The sequence below is a fragment of the Mustelus asterias genome, chromosome 20 (genome assembly GCF_964213995.1).
Source record: "Mustelus asterias chromosome 20, sMusAst1.hap1.1, whole genome shotgun sequence".
Taxonomy (NCBI): domain Eukaryota; kingdom Metazoa; phylum Chordata; class Chondrichthyes; order Carcharhiniformes; family Triakidae; genus Mustelus; species Mustelus asterias.
The window spans coordinates 56,036,818-56,051,710 of NC_135820.1; the positions used below are offsets into that span (position 1 = coordinate 56,036,818).

The window sequence follows — 14,893 nt, forward strand, 5'->3', positions numbered from 1 at the left end:
GCTCAAGAACAACAGCTCAATTTTAAGAGCCTCCTCAAAGGTCTACAGACACAATTAGCAGAAACTTGCAATGGTGATTAATTTGATCTGGGATGTTGCCAGTTTTGTGGGTACAGCCAGTTTCTTTTACAGTTTATCCAGAGCAAAAATATCACTGAAATTCAATTGACACTCGATGGAATTGGCACTCGAAATTCCTGATTTTTTTGCTTCTTTGGCCGATATTTGGTGAATTGCACTGGAGAAACCATCACAACCTAGTGTAAATACCAATATTCTTTTTACCTCAGTCTCATTGCAGCACAGGTAAGAAAGTCTCGCTTGCCTCTACAGATTTTAAGTTCTTAAATTAAGTGCGGCAACTTCAACTCATCTATGGCACATGTGGATACAACTAAATCAGCAATCACAATCAGGAGTGTCTACAAGTTGCTGGAAATGGGGGAAACATCGTTGGTGCTGTAAAGTGCATTCTGCCAGGATTACCATTAAGGCAAATTGTGGAGTGTTGCAAAGGCAAGGTTTCACAAAATGGTTATGTTTTGAACTGTCTCTTTACTTTAAGGCTAAATAGAGTATTGGAGTAATGCTTAACTAAACATTAATAAGTCTTTTCATTTCTGTAGTTTAGAGTATTAGTTGCCTATTAGACTAATACCAGGAATAGGCAGGTTGCCTTATAAAAAAAGGTTGGATCGCCAAGATTTGTATCCCACTGGAGTTTAGAAGAGTAAGAGGCGACTTGACTGAAACCCTTTAAGATTCGGATGGGACTTGACAGGGTGGATGTGGAGAGGATATTTCCTCTTGTGGAAGTATCTAGAACTACGAGTTGCAGTTTAAAAATAAGGGATTGCCCATTTTAAGATAGAGATAGGGAGAATTTTTTCTCTCAGAGGATAGTGAGTCTTTGGAACTCCCTTCCCCAAAAGGCAGTGGAATCAGTCTTTGAATATTTTTAAGGCAGACAGATTCTTGCTAAACAAGTTAACAAAAAGTGGTTGGATGTGCGCTGACACCAGCAAATTACGGGTCTTAACCGGGCCATTTAATGTTACTGTAAACAGGTTGGAACCTTTCATTTAGGTGAGTTTAGGCCATGCTACCTATCGCTGTCCAAAGATGTACAGGTTACGCAGGTTGGCCACGCTAAATTGCCCCTTAGTGTCCATAGTTGTGTAGGTTAGGTGGATTAGCCATGGTAAATGTAAGGGGTTATGGGATGGGGGGAGGGTGGGCCTGGGTAAGATGAGCCTTCAGAGAGTTGGTGCAGACTCGATGGGCCGAATGGCCTCTATTTGCATTGTATGGATTCCAAGGCGGTGAAAGGTTATCAGGAATAGTCAGGAGGTTACAATCAGATCAGCCATGATCTTATTGATTGACAGAACAGGCTTGAAGAATCGAGAGACCTATAACTGCTCCTAATCTGTATGTTTGTATGTATTAGGGAATGTTTAGTTTAGTGATTATGCTCTAGCTAGTAATGCTTGATGCTGACTTGTGGTAAACAACAAAAACATTATTAAAGAAAAATGGTTGCTGTAATAGAGTGCAAACAAATAAGAAGCTACATTTATCATGCAAACCCATATTTAGATTTTACAAATGAAATCCAGACAGTGAGATAGTTTACCAAATGCCTGAAACAATCCTACCTTTCGCCTCAGGTTTTCCAGTTCAGCCCCACAGTTGTCAAGCTGTTTGGTGGAGTTGTTGGAAACCTTTTCCTGAACTTCTCCATCTCTAAAGGAAATGACCATATAACAACATCTCAGAAACTGAGAACGTATTGGAAACATGATGGAAATCGGAAGAAATGGACCCAACACAACTGATTATCAAGTAATAACGCATAATTTATATTTTTAACATGTGTATTATATGAAATAGGAAGCGATGCACCTTCGGAAGTCTTCCTAATATATTACACATTTTTAAATTGCATGGTCTAGAAGTTACTGTTTATGTTGTTGAACAAATTTATTGATTTTGTACAGTGTTTCTCCACTAACTATTTTAGTGGACACAGTAGGAAGTCTCACAACACCAGATGGTGAGTGATGAAGGAGCAGCGCTCCGAAAGCTCGTGATGCCAAATAAACCTGTTGGACTTTAACCTGGTGTTGTGAGACTTCTTACTGTGCCCATTCCAGTCCAACGCCGGCATCTCCATATTTTAGTGGAGGCATTAACTGATTTGAAAGCAGGTCAGTGTTTGCATTAAATTGCACAGGAATATGAATAAAGTAATTGCTAATATCGGACTTTATTTCTCCAATATTCTGACAAAACTGCTTTGTGGTCTTTCCTCAGACGAACGCTGTGTTCAGTCCTTTTCTCTTTTACAGCTAGATTTGAACTATGATTCCTTTCATTACTGCTGCTGTCAAAATCAGTTTCACCTTTCAGGAATTGAATTAATTTAGAACAGTGACTAAAAGATGATTTCAATGAAGTGGATTATTCTGCAGCTGAGCTGAAACAAACTGATGTGCATTTTATTGTTTGGTAGAATTGTGGAATAATTTGAAATCTACTTCCATTACACGAGCACTGGTACACTTCATTAACTCTCTGACACTATACAATATACATCGTACATGGGGTGGCACGGTGGCACAGTGGTTAGCACTGTTGCCTCATAGCTCCAGGGACCCAGGTTCATTTCCCAGCTTGGGTCACTGTGTGTGTGGAGTTTGCACATTCTCCCCGTGTCTGCGTGGGTTCCTCTGGGTGCTCCGGTTTCCTTCCACAGTCCAAAGGTGTGCGAGTTAGGTTGATTGGCCATGATAAATTGACCCTTTGTGTCCTGGATGCATAGGTTAGAGAGATTAGTGGGGTAAATATGTGGGGTTACGGGAATAGGGCCTGGGTGGGATTGTTGTCAGTGCAGACTCGATGGGCCGAATGGCCTCCTTCTGCACTGTAGGGATTCTATGATTCATTGCAATTAATGTACATCGTAATTAGTGGAATCCCAAAATTCTGCTAAACTTTAATATTTTTCTCACCTATTTCAATGCTATAATTAAAAAAACAAGGGTGAAGAAATAAAATAAGCTGAAGAAGCCAAGGCAATGGTACAACAAGCGTCAGTATTAAGCTAGTCTTTATTCTTTCATGGGATGTGGATGCCTTTGGCTAGCCAGCATTTATTGCCCATCCCTAATCATCCTTCAGAAGGTGGTGGTGAGCTGCCCTCTTGAACTGCTGCAGTCTATGTGTTGTCGGTACACCGACTGTGCTGTTATGGAGGGAGTTCCAGGATTTTAACCCAGAGACAGTGAAGGAATGGTGACATATTTCCAGGTCAGGATGGTGAGTGACTTGGAGGGAAACTTCCAAGTGGTGTTCCCATGTGTCTGCTGCCCCTGTCCTTTTAGCTGGTGGAGTCATGGGTTTGGAAGGTGCTATCCAAGGAGCTTTGGCGAGTTCCTACATCTTGTGGATGGTACACACTGTTACCACTGTGTGGTGGAGGTGGTGGATATTTGTAGGTGTGGTGCCAATCAAGTAGGCTGCTTTGTTCTGAATGGTGCCAAACTCCTTGAGGGTTGTTGGAGCTGCACTCATCCAGGCATGTGGAGAGTATGCCATCGCACTTCTGACTTGCGCCTTGTAGATGGTGGACAGGCTTTGGGGGAGTCAGGAGACAAGTTACTTGCCAGAGGATTCCTAGCCTTTGGCGTGCTCTTGTAGCCACAATATTTGTATGGCTCGCCAAGTTCAGTTTCTGGTCAACGGCATCCCCCTGAAGAGTGACTGAGGGGAATTCAATGATGGTAGTACCATTGACTGCCAAGAGGCGATGGTTAGATTCTCTCTTGCTGGAGATGGTCATTGCATGGCACTTGTGTGATATGAATGTTACTTAATACTTATCAGCCCAAGCCTGTATATTGTCCAGTATCTGTGCAGTCGCTGAAGTTTTCCCCCTAATTCCCATTGACTCTAATTTTGCCAGGGCTCCTTGATGCCACATTCAGTCAAATGTTGCCATGATGTCAGGGGCAGTCACTCTCACCTCCGCTCTTTTGTCCATGTTTGAACCAAGGCTGTAATGAGGTCAGGAGCTGAGTGACTCTGGCAGACCCCAAACTGAGCAGCAGTGAGCAGGTTATTGCTGAGAAGGTGGTGCTTGATAGTACTGTTGATGACCCCTTCCATCACTTTATCTATGATTGAGACTGATGGGGCGGCAATTGGCCAGGTTGGATTTGTCCTGTTTTTTGTGTACATTGCCAGGTAGATGTCAGTGTTGTGGCTGTACTGGAACAGCTTGGCTAAGTGTGCGGCAAGTTCTGGAGCACAAGCCTTCAGTACTATTGCTGGGATATTATCAATGCCATAGCTTTTGCAGTATCTTGTGCCTTCAGATGTTTCTTGATATTATGTGAAGTGAATCGAATGGGCTGATGACTGGTATCTGTGATGCTGGGGACATCTGGAAGAGGCCGAGAAGGATCATCCGCCTGGTACAGTATTCATTACTCAAATTACATTTTCCTTTCTGAATATAAATGGCCATGAATCATTGGTTTAAATATGACGAAGCATGTATGTTTACAAAATCATTGATAAATGAATTTCAGCATTTGAAAATAAATCTTTCATGGGGATGTGGGTTTCGCTGGCAAGGCCAGCGTTTATTGCCCATCCCTAATTGCCCCTGAACGGAGTGGCATACTACGTCATTTCAGAGGGCAGTTAAGAGCCACCCACATTGCTGTGGGTATGGAGACATATGTAGGCAGATTTCTGTCTCTAAAGAACATTAGTTAACCAGACGAGTTTTTTGTAACAATCAATTGTAGTCTCATGGTCACTATTACTGAGTGCAGCTTTCAATTCCAGACATATGAGTTAAAATTGAATTCCATCTTTGTGGGATTTGAACCTATATCCTCTGAGCATCAGCTTGGGCCTCTCAATGACCACTACGCCACCATCTCCCCTTGAATAAGTCATGGAGGGATGCATGGATAGGGGTGTCGTGGTAGGAAGAGTAGTGAGGTCACATATTCATTGGAAAATCACTGTCTAAATGGGATTGAGAGGCAAAGGGAGCCAAGTGTCCAGAGACATAAGTCACTAAAAGTAGTAAGGTTAGAAAATGCTAGAAACACTCACATCTTTTGTGTATTTACTTGTCCCATCACCACTCCCTTTGGCCTTACAGCATGAACCTTTATGTAATTTGCTCTCTTCTGTCCTCCAGATTATAACAGATCTTCTCTTGTTTTTTTTTCCCCAGCTGGGGAATTTTCCCCCGCCACCTGTTCAAAACCCGTTACACACCTAACCTTTCCCAGCTATGATGAAAGGTCACAGGGCTCACCTATGGGTGGGATTTAAAGGGCCTGATGAGGATCTCGTGCACTGGTTGAGGGAAAGGGAAAGCCCAAAGGTATTAAACGTCCATCAGATACTTAACTGGCCACCAACCGGCCACCTCCAAGACTGAGGATCCCAGGGGCAGAAAGCATGGCCACCGAGAATGGACGGCCAAACAGAGGATGGAAACTCTTCAATGCCATCAGTTCATAGGTGAGCGAGGGTGGGATGGGTGTCACAGGGAAGTGGCCCCGGGAAGAAGGGTAGCAAGGTCGGAGGGACTTCTTGCACCTCACTCCTTCCTGAAGCTGTGTCTTCAATGAGGCTCAGAGCACAGAGACCTCTCCCTTGCCTGGGAGGCTGCAAACAAACATGACAGGGTGTCCTTCAGGAGGTAGGGAAGAGTTCTGTGGAAGCTCCCATTTAAGTTAAAGTTTATTTATTAATGTCACAAGTAGGCTTACATTAACACTGCAATGAAGTTACTGTGAAAATCCCCGAGTCACCCAACTCCAGCGTCTGTTCGGGTACACTGAGGGAGAATTTAGCATGGCTAATGCACCTAACCAGCACGTCTTTCGGACTGTGGGAGGAAACTGGAGCACCCAGAGGACACCCATGCAGACATGGGGAGAATGTGCAGACTCCGCACAGTGACCCAAGCTGGGAATCAAATCCGGGTCCCTGGCGCTGTGAGGCAGCAGTGCTAACCGCTATGCCACCATTAAATTGCGGCGGGGTCAGGAATAATGATGCTTAGTGTCAGTTGGCTCATTCATGAACTCAATTGATATCCCAAGATTCATGAGACCTTTCTCAACCAATTCCCCCCCGTGCCCCGGCATCTTGTTCACCCAAGTTACTCCTAAATTCCACCCATTAACTGTGTTTCTCTCACCAGTTTAAGTTTACTGTATTAGTGTCACAAGTAGGCTTACATTAACACTGCAATGAAGTTACTGTGAAAATCCCCTAGTTGCCACACTCTGGCACCTGTTCAGGTACACTGAGGGAGAATTTAGCATGGCCAATGAACTAACCTGCACGTCTTTCGGACTGTGGGATGAAACCGGAGCACCCGGTGGAAACCCATGCAGTCACAGGGAGAACTTGCAGACTCCACACAGACAGCGAACTCATCCAAGAATCGAACCCAGGTCCCTGGCGCTGTGAGGCAGCAGTGCTAACCACTGTGCCACCCTTATAGGTGCTCACCCGTTTCAGAGGCTGCCAGACCTGCTGAGCATTTTCTGATTTTATTTCAGATTTCCGGAAGTCACTGCATTTTGCTTTTTTCACTAAAAGTAGTGACAGGTTAATAAGGCTATTTAACAAAAAAAATATATTTGGACTACATTTCTAGAAGGATAGAATTGAAAAGCAACGAAGTTATGATAAGGTTATAAAGAACCTTGGTTAGACCACACTCCTAAAAATAAGTATTTAGGTGGCTCTGGGGAAGGTGCAAACAAAAAAGCAAATTTTAAGAATGATACCAAAATGGAGAGAATACAACTATCAGGTAAAACTGAAGGGCTGCAGCACTTATCACTCAAAAACAAGACTTGATAGATGTCTTTAATATTATGAATAGGTTTTATGGAGTAGATGTAAAATAAATGTTACGACTTGATGGGAAACCAAAACTAATGTCCATAAATGTAAGATAGTGACTAATAAAGCAATAAGGAATTGCAGAAACGTGAAAAGCTGCAGTAGTCACACAAAATGACAGGAGGAGGAGGTTGGCCCTACCTTTTTTTTTTACTGCTCAGATCCAATCTAAGGTGTCCAATTCTCAGTTTCATTTTACATTTGCAATATATATGTCATCAACTTCTCAGCAAAGTTCTGACTATGACTCTAAAGTTGGGCTTGGAAGTCGAGGGTTCAGTGAGTCTCGAAGACTATACTCAGTTAGATTCTACCTGTCTCAGGGGTAAGAATATGTGGAGTAAAACGTCTCCATAATGTAACATACATACAAACAAACAGGGGACAAAATGGTAAGGAGCTCTCAGCTTTTCTTTGTGAAACCGAATATTTAGAAACTGCAAATGTAAAGAAAATGCAAATTACTGCAAATGTGAATTTAACCTCCATGTCCCCCACCCGAAATGGTATAGGTACAAAGCAGATCTCTTAGTACCCTTTGTCAGAACCAGGAACTCGGGAGTTATTTAATGGAACTGAACAAAGCAAAAAAGTAGAGGGGAGGCGAGGAACAGGAATACCTTTGAGAAGCTAAACAGTTTTTTTTTGGTTAAGTGAAAACAATTTTTGTAAAGATTTCTTTGTAAAGTGGCCCACTGAGCGATGGGCAGGATGAAATCACAGGCAGCAATACTGAAATATTAGAAATATGAGATCATTACTTTGCTTCTTAAGTATCTACCAGGGAAGCAGACCAGTTGGCCACCAGAAGCGGAGAGTAGAAATGATGCAACTGCATTTGGAATAGAGGAGCTTTATTAAATAAAATAATCAAACTCCAAGAGAATAAAATCACTGGCTCAGGCAGATTACATGCATCATTTAAAAAGTATCTCGGGAAGGGACAGCAGAGGCACTATTATACACATTTCATAATGTGTTCAAAAATGTCATGCCAGAGGACTTGCTGGTACTGATATTTAAGAAGGGAGATACAGCAGGTAACTATAGGTCAGACTGCTTCGCACTGATTGTAGGAAAACATTGTTGAATCTTAAAGAGAATGTAAAAAATCATCTGGAGACCAAAAATGTAATGGTGAATAGTTGGCATGGATTTCAAAGGGGAAAGCTTTGCTTGAGCAACCTCTTTGAAGAGGTAACAGAGACAGTAGACAGAGGTCATGCAGTGGATCTAATTTATCTAGATTCCCAAAAGCCTTTTGATAAGGTGCCACATAATAGATCAATGAATATGGTTAGAGTATGCAGAGTCAGGAGTCAAGTAGGAGAAAGGTTAGCTAACTGACTTCAGGCCAGAAACTTGAGTGTGGGGAGTAAAGGGTGTTTATTCAGAGTTTTAGAAGATGGAAAGTGGGCTCCACAAGTGCTGGGACCACTACGTCAACCATTTAGACTTGGAGTCAAAAGCAAGACTCCTAAATGTGCAAATTTTGGGATATTGCGACAATCAATACTGAAAACTGCAAATTACAAGAATGGGTTACAATTGGCAAATGAATTCAACGTGGATAATTGGGAGGTATTACGTTTGTTAAGAGTAATACATCACATATTACTTGGAGAGTAAGAATCTAAATGAGGTGGAAGAACAAAGGGATCTTGGAGTACCGCTACACAAATCACTGAAGAAAAATGATTGAGGTCAATAAGACGGTAAAAAAAGCAAACTGAAGGATTTTTTCCCCACACGGCTAGAATTGAAAATTCGAGATGTTATGCCAAGCATTTGTTAGACTACACATGGAGTACTGTGTACAAATCTGGTCACCATATTATGAAAATAAAAGGATTCAGAAGCACTGGAGAAGGTACAAAAAGATTTATAAGAATGATACTGGAAATGCAAGTTGTACCAATGTGGAATGGATGAAGAGGCTGGGTCTCTTTAATAGAATCGTAGAGCATTACAGCATGGAAAGAGGCACTTCGGCTCAACCAGTCCATGCTGACTATGGTGTCCTCCCAGCTAGTCCCAATTGCCCACATTTGGCCCATATCCCTCTAATTCTCCCCCACCCATGTACTTATCCAAATGCTTTTGAACCTGCCTCAACCACATTCTCTGGCAGCTCATTCCATAAACACACCAACCTCTGCATGAAGAAGTTTCCCCTCAGATCCCTTTTAAATCTTTTCTCTCTATGCCCGCTAGTTTTCAATTCCCCTTCCCTGGGAAAAAGAGAGTAGGTGGAATTTTACAAGATTTTTTTCTAAGTGTTCAGCTAGCATGGAAACGGGAGAGTTCCTGAACTATTTTTCGGGTGATTTTTCACGCTGAACCTTATGCACACAGTCTTTGAAAAAGTGGGCAAGACTGTTTCTAGCCACTAGAGGCAGCGGGTGGGGCTTAATTCACCAGACAGCCTGCAGCTCAGGTCAGAGCCACAAACTGCGCATGCGCAGAAAAAGCACAAACACAGTAGCTCTCCTCACAGAACACCCCTGGGCCAGATACCCCTCCCACCCCCACCACCACGGACATCAGGGACCATCACCCACAAAATTATTGACCTCTTTACTCCCCTCCATCGGACCCCCTTGCACATGGCTCCTCATCAACTCCCTGGCCCCGATGGCTGACTGACATGACCCTCTCTCTCCCCTGCCCCCAGTCATCATAGAAGCGCAAATTCCACTAGCCCCCCGCCCCCCCCCCAACTCACTTCATCAGCACACCTGCAAGTGCTGACTTGGCTTCCCCTCCAAGGTAACAAGGTAAACTGCTTTAAACTCGTTGGAATGCTCTAACGGGCGCGTGACTCACCCAAACTGCCTGCAGCTGATCTGCCCTAAGAAGGGAAAGCTCCATAAAAACCCCAAGGATGGACAGATAGGCAGGCAGTGCAGGAAGAAATGGCCTCCAAAAAGACAGCTCCCCTGATTTTCCGATGCAGATCTGGCCAGGTTACTGGAGGCGGTGGAGCCAAGGCAGGACATCCTCTTCTCCCCAGCAGGACTCCGTCCCAAGGGAATTGATGGAAATGCAGCCTGGGAGACGGTGGCAGCATGTGTTAGTGCCAGGGTACTGGTCAAGGGAACTGAGAAGCAGTGCCGCAAAAAACTGAATGGCCTAATCTGGGCAGCAAGGGTGAGCGTTTAACCTCATCTAGCATCTTCCCCCTAAATGACCCCCAGATCCCCCAGCACCCTGCATGCTTTCAGCCCTGACCCCCAAGCACCTCCCTCCCAAGAGTATCACAAACCTTGCCCTCTGAGGGTCGCCCCCTTATACACTGCAGGAATTTTACATGGTTCCTTCTGTCCCCACAGAAGAAGAACACCCATAATCACCAGGAGAGGGAGAAGATAGGGGGTGGTGTGCCTGAGATCCGGGTCTTTGCCCCCTTTGAGGAGCGGGCACTGGAGCTTGTGGGAGAGGAGGGGATGCAGACCATTAATGACAGCATGGTCGGGCTGGAGCATAGAAGTGAACACCTGCCAAATCCTCCAATTGTTGGAGAAATCATAAGTAAATTGCATGCAGCCCAGATTCCTCTCCCTCCCTTAACCCTGTGTTGCAGGAAAGGACCCCGATACGCCTGGGCCATCTGGCATCGCGGCCCCCACAGCTGCTCCCACCCATCCTGACCCTGACAGCTCAGTCCTCAGGGGAAGCTGATGAAGGGACCTGCAAGGCCGGCACCAGCTTTGCGTCAGCTTCCACCTCACAATTCACCATCCCCGAGACTCTCACATCGGTGGGTCAAGTTAGTGGCGAGGCATCTGGTTCACTCTGTGGTATGCATGACACATCTGCTGATGGCTGGAGAAGGGAACATCCGAGACCTCTGGCATGTGGAGGCCTGCTGGAGGCAAGGACTCAGCTGGCCCCAGGCTACATGCTGAGCCTCTGAGATCACTTCTCCCTCAGCTGCTGGAGATACAGCAACAGAGCCAGGGAATGCAGGAGGGGCTGACAGCCACACTGGACCAACTGTGAGGCTGTAGGAAGGAGACCCAAAGCTTTCAGGCAGACCAACTATAGCCTGTCTTATGTGGTTCCCAGGCCAGCACTGCAAAGGTGGCAGTGGAAAGCCTGGGACAGGGGATCCTCACCATGAGCAGCAGGGTCCAAAAATGGCCTAGTCACAGCAGACCACGGCAGAGTCCCAGAGGGCCATGGCTGAGTCATAGCGGGCCACAGCGGAGTCCAGGAGAGCCATGGCCCAGTCACAGCAGGCCACAGCTAAGGGCCTCAACAGGCTTCTTGAGATTCTGCACATGGCTGAGAGGCTGAAGAGCTTGCAGGAGACCCAGTGGGACAGTGCTGAGACACAGCGGGCGATGGCGGCAGCCTTTGAGAACGTGGCCCAGTCACAGAGGGTCATGGCTGAGGGGCTGCAGAGCTTGGCTCAGTCTCAGAGGGCACTTGCTACTGCCATTGACAGATAGCCGCTGACTCAGAGGGCCATTGCAAGGGCTCAGCCATCATGGCAAGAACACAAGTGTCCTCCAGGACTGACAGGGCCAGGTGATACTGGAGCTCACTGCAGAAGTACCGCCAACCCATGAAGTGACCCAGCGGCCCACAGGAACCCCGTTGTAGGAGGAAGGGCTTGAGCCCATGCTGGGGACTTCCACCCCGGAGACTGCGGCTGTGGCTACACCTTTTGATTCCCCCCTTCCTGACACCGAGGCAACTCAGGGGCAGCGGGATGTCGTGGATGTCATGGATATGTCCCAGACACCTGGAAGCCGACCAGGGCCCTCAAGGTCCAGGCCGTCCAGAAGATGATCGCCAAGGGCATCACAGGCCACGGGACACAGTAGGCAGCTGGGCACCTCCACCTCCAATGTACATTCTGGGGAGATACTGAGACGTGGTGGTAGGCCACATAAAGTTAAGAAGTTGGAGCGGCACTAAGATGGCACGGGTGAAGGGCAACACTCGGTAGATAGAATATTTAGGGACTTTAAAGATTCATGTTCACATGTTTTTATATTATCACTTATTTGAAGGCACTTTTATTGGCAATAATAAATGTTAATTCACCCCACACCTGTGACTAATTTGTCTCTGATTAGCCTCTAACAGGAATCTATTTACCCCGACAGTCGCCAGAGGGACTCTGCACATTGATGTCAGTTGGGGAGGCCCCTCAATGCACTGCTGAGAAAATCAAGACGCTCAAATAATTCACTGGTTACAGCGGGTGGCATGCATTGGCAGCGACTTACAGCACCTGCCATGGCATCCCCAGAACTCACAAGAGATTCCGCCCCCCCCCGCCCCCCCACCTCGTAACACCCACCCGCCCTCGGGCCCTGCATGGGGGTTTAGTGCTCCCTTACTCACCACCCAGATGTGGGCCCAGGTGCCAGCATGCCTGCAGAGCTCAGGTAGGAGTCAGACTAGTTTGCTCCAGGGCATCATTACAATGGTGCATAGCGAGTCTTCATCACCTTCCTTCCTGCCACAGAAACCCGCTAACACAGCGTTCCCGTGTTGCAATGTTGCAGGAGATTGTAGGACTCCAAGGTGGGGTTGGGGGAAGGAACCCACGTGTAGCAACACAGGCCCCTGGTGACCAAGGCACCGAGTGATCAGGGCCTCCCTCACCGCCCTCACATGCCTGACCCTTGCTGCCGCCAACCCTCCAGAGCCTGGGTGATGTTGCTCATCGTCGTCATCCTCCCCCCTCCTCCTACTGTTGGGCAGCCTCCTCCCCAGTGATTCCCGGCTGGTCGGCCTCCACGTCCTCCTCCTCCTCTAGAAGGTCTCTTCTCTGCAGGGCACAGCACACCAGCACAGTGTGGGATGATATCACGAGGCTATATTGGAGAGCCCCACCGGAGCAGTCCAGGCACCTGAACCGCATTTTGAGGAGCCCTATGCACCGCTCCACTATTGAATGGGTGGCAACGTGGGCCTCATTGAATCAGGTTTCCGCATCAGTCTCAGGCCTCCACACAAGCGTCACCAGCCAAGTCCTAAGCGGGTATCCCATGTCCCCACGAGCCATCCCTGCACTCTGGGCTCCTCCTCAATGACCTCTGGGACATCGGAACTCCTGAATATAAAGCTGTCAAGTACGCTGCCGGGGTGTCTGGCGCAGACGTGCATGATGTTCAGCTGATGGTCACACACCAACTTCACATTTATTGAATGGAAGCCCTTTCTGTTCATGAATCTTTCTGGATTATTCAACGGAGCTTTGAGGGTGATGCAGGTGCACTCTATAGCCCCCTGCACATTTGGCATCCCTGCGATGGCTGCAAATCCTGCAGCTTGGGCTTCCTGCTGTGCCTGATCCAAGTCACATTTAATATACCGGCCAGCCTGGGCGCACAGGGCATCCGTGAACGTAACATAATGTTCAAACTCCTATACTCAATGCCCTGACTGATAAAGGCCAGTGTGCTAAACGCCTTCTTCACCACTCTGTTGACCTGTGACGCCGCTTTCAATGAACTATGTATTTGTACTCCTCGATCCCTCTGTTCCTAATCTTGAAAAGAGAAGGCTGAGGGGTAAGACCTAACAGAGGTCTTTGAACTTATGACATTTTTTGATAGAGTAAACACAGAAAATAATATTTCCACGTTGGGGAAGAGCAAAATTAGAGGTCATCAATATAAAGTAATGAGCGAGAAATTTAACAGGGATCTCAAACGGAACTGCTTTAACCAAAAAGAGTGATGGGGATATGGAACTCGCTACCACAGGAAGTGGCTGGGTGAATGGCTACTTAAGGGGAAGCTAGGTAAGCAAATCAGAGAACGGAATAAAAGATTATGCAAATAGTTTAAGATAAGGAAGGATGGTTGAATGGGGCATAAATGTCAATATGAACTGGATGGGCTGAATAGCCTGTTTCTATACTGTATATTTTAAGTAATTATCTGAAAATTAATTGATCTTCATTTCAATGAAGCAATAAAAAGTTATAAACAAATTGCTGCTAGTTTGTTAGCTTCAGATTATATGATCTGACCCGCAACAAGTAACACAATAATTATTCAACAGTTTTATTATGCAACATGCTAAACAATGATTTCCATTAAGTTTGAAACTGCATTGGTGAATTCACAGTTTCCATGCTCCCATTTGGGAATCTTCATTCAGGAAATGGGATTTGGAAATAGGGCTAAAGCACTGCAGTGCCAACTTTCTACACTCCATTCCCTTCGCCTGTGGCTCCAACTGGAAGGGTAGTATTGCTGAGTGTCTCATCAGCATAAATATATCATCTTAAAACGTCTGGATAAATGGAAGGAAAACTAAAAAAAAAATGACAGATTGAGGCCACTAGCAAGTGTGGGGGAAAAATACAAAAGAAAATAACTAAATGTAAGCAAGACAATATGCAGCAATTGTGCTTCAATGAAAAGAGCAAGCAAATTAACATACTGAATTGTTTGTTGTGGCTGGCACAGAGTTAATTTGATTACTCACTCACATAGCATTGGCATCACATCGTGCCCAGAACTGTGGAGTTAAGTTCCCTTCCAGAAAGGTTTGGCACAGAAATAGTTACCTCTCACTTTGTTCTGTCACCCGTTTGTAATTTGCAGACTTGTCTTCTGGGAAACTAAATTCTTCTGAACGCTTGCTGCGGAATCTTTGTGACAGAGAGTTGAACTGTCCCCGAGTTGTGCAGTCTGGACAAACAAAAACATGACACCTCATTACTACCAGCGTGAATGACGACGATGCCCTTCATTCGCTTCAAGGTTTTGTTCAGGAATGTCAAAAATCCAATCTTTTCAACGTGGGCGTTTAATTTATAGGTTGATTGATTTTCCTGACACTTGGGCCAGAGTTCTCATACGCCTTATGCCCTTGCCCCCACTGCCCGCTGATTTAGCGCTCAGCCAAATCTCCATTCACTGCAGCGGGACCGGAGAATCCCAGTCGCAGGCAGTGTCGGAGAACTCCC

At 45.9% G+C, this 14,893-nt stretch overlaps 1 protein-coding gene across 7 annotated transcripts in view; it reads right to left on the reverse strand.

Moving 5' to 3' along the window:
- Positions 1 to 14,893, reverse strand: part of LOC144508555 (peroxidasin homolog) — a 184,172-nt gene that overhangs the window by 7,450 nt on the left and 161,829 nt on the right. For all 7 annotated transcript variants that reach the window (XM_078236611.1, XM_078236610.1, XM_078236615.1 and 4 more), the window contains 2 exons: positions 14,492 to 14,615; positions 1,659 to 1,746 (listed from right to left, as the gene is read on the reverse strand). In XM_078236611.1, the coding sequence (XP_078092737.1) occupies positions 1,659 to 1,746; positions 14,492 to 14,615 (212 nt within the window). The remainder of the gene's footprint in view (positions 1 to 1,658; positions 1,747 to 14,491; positions 14,616 to 14,893) is intronic.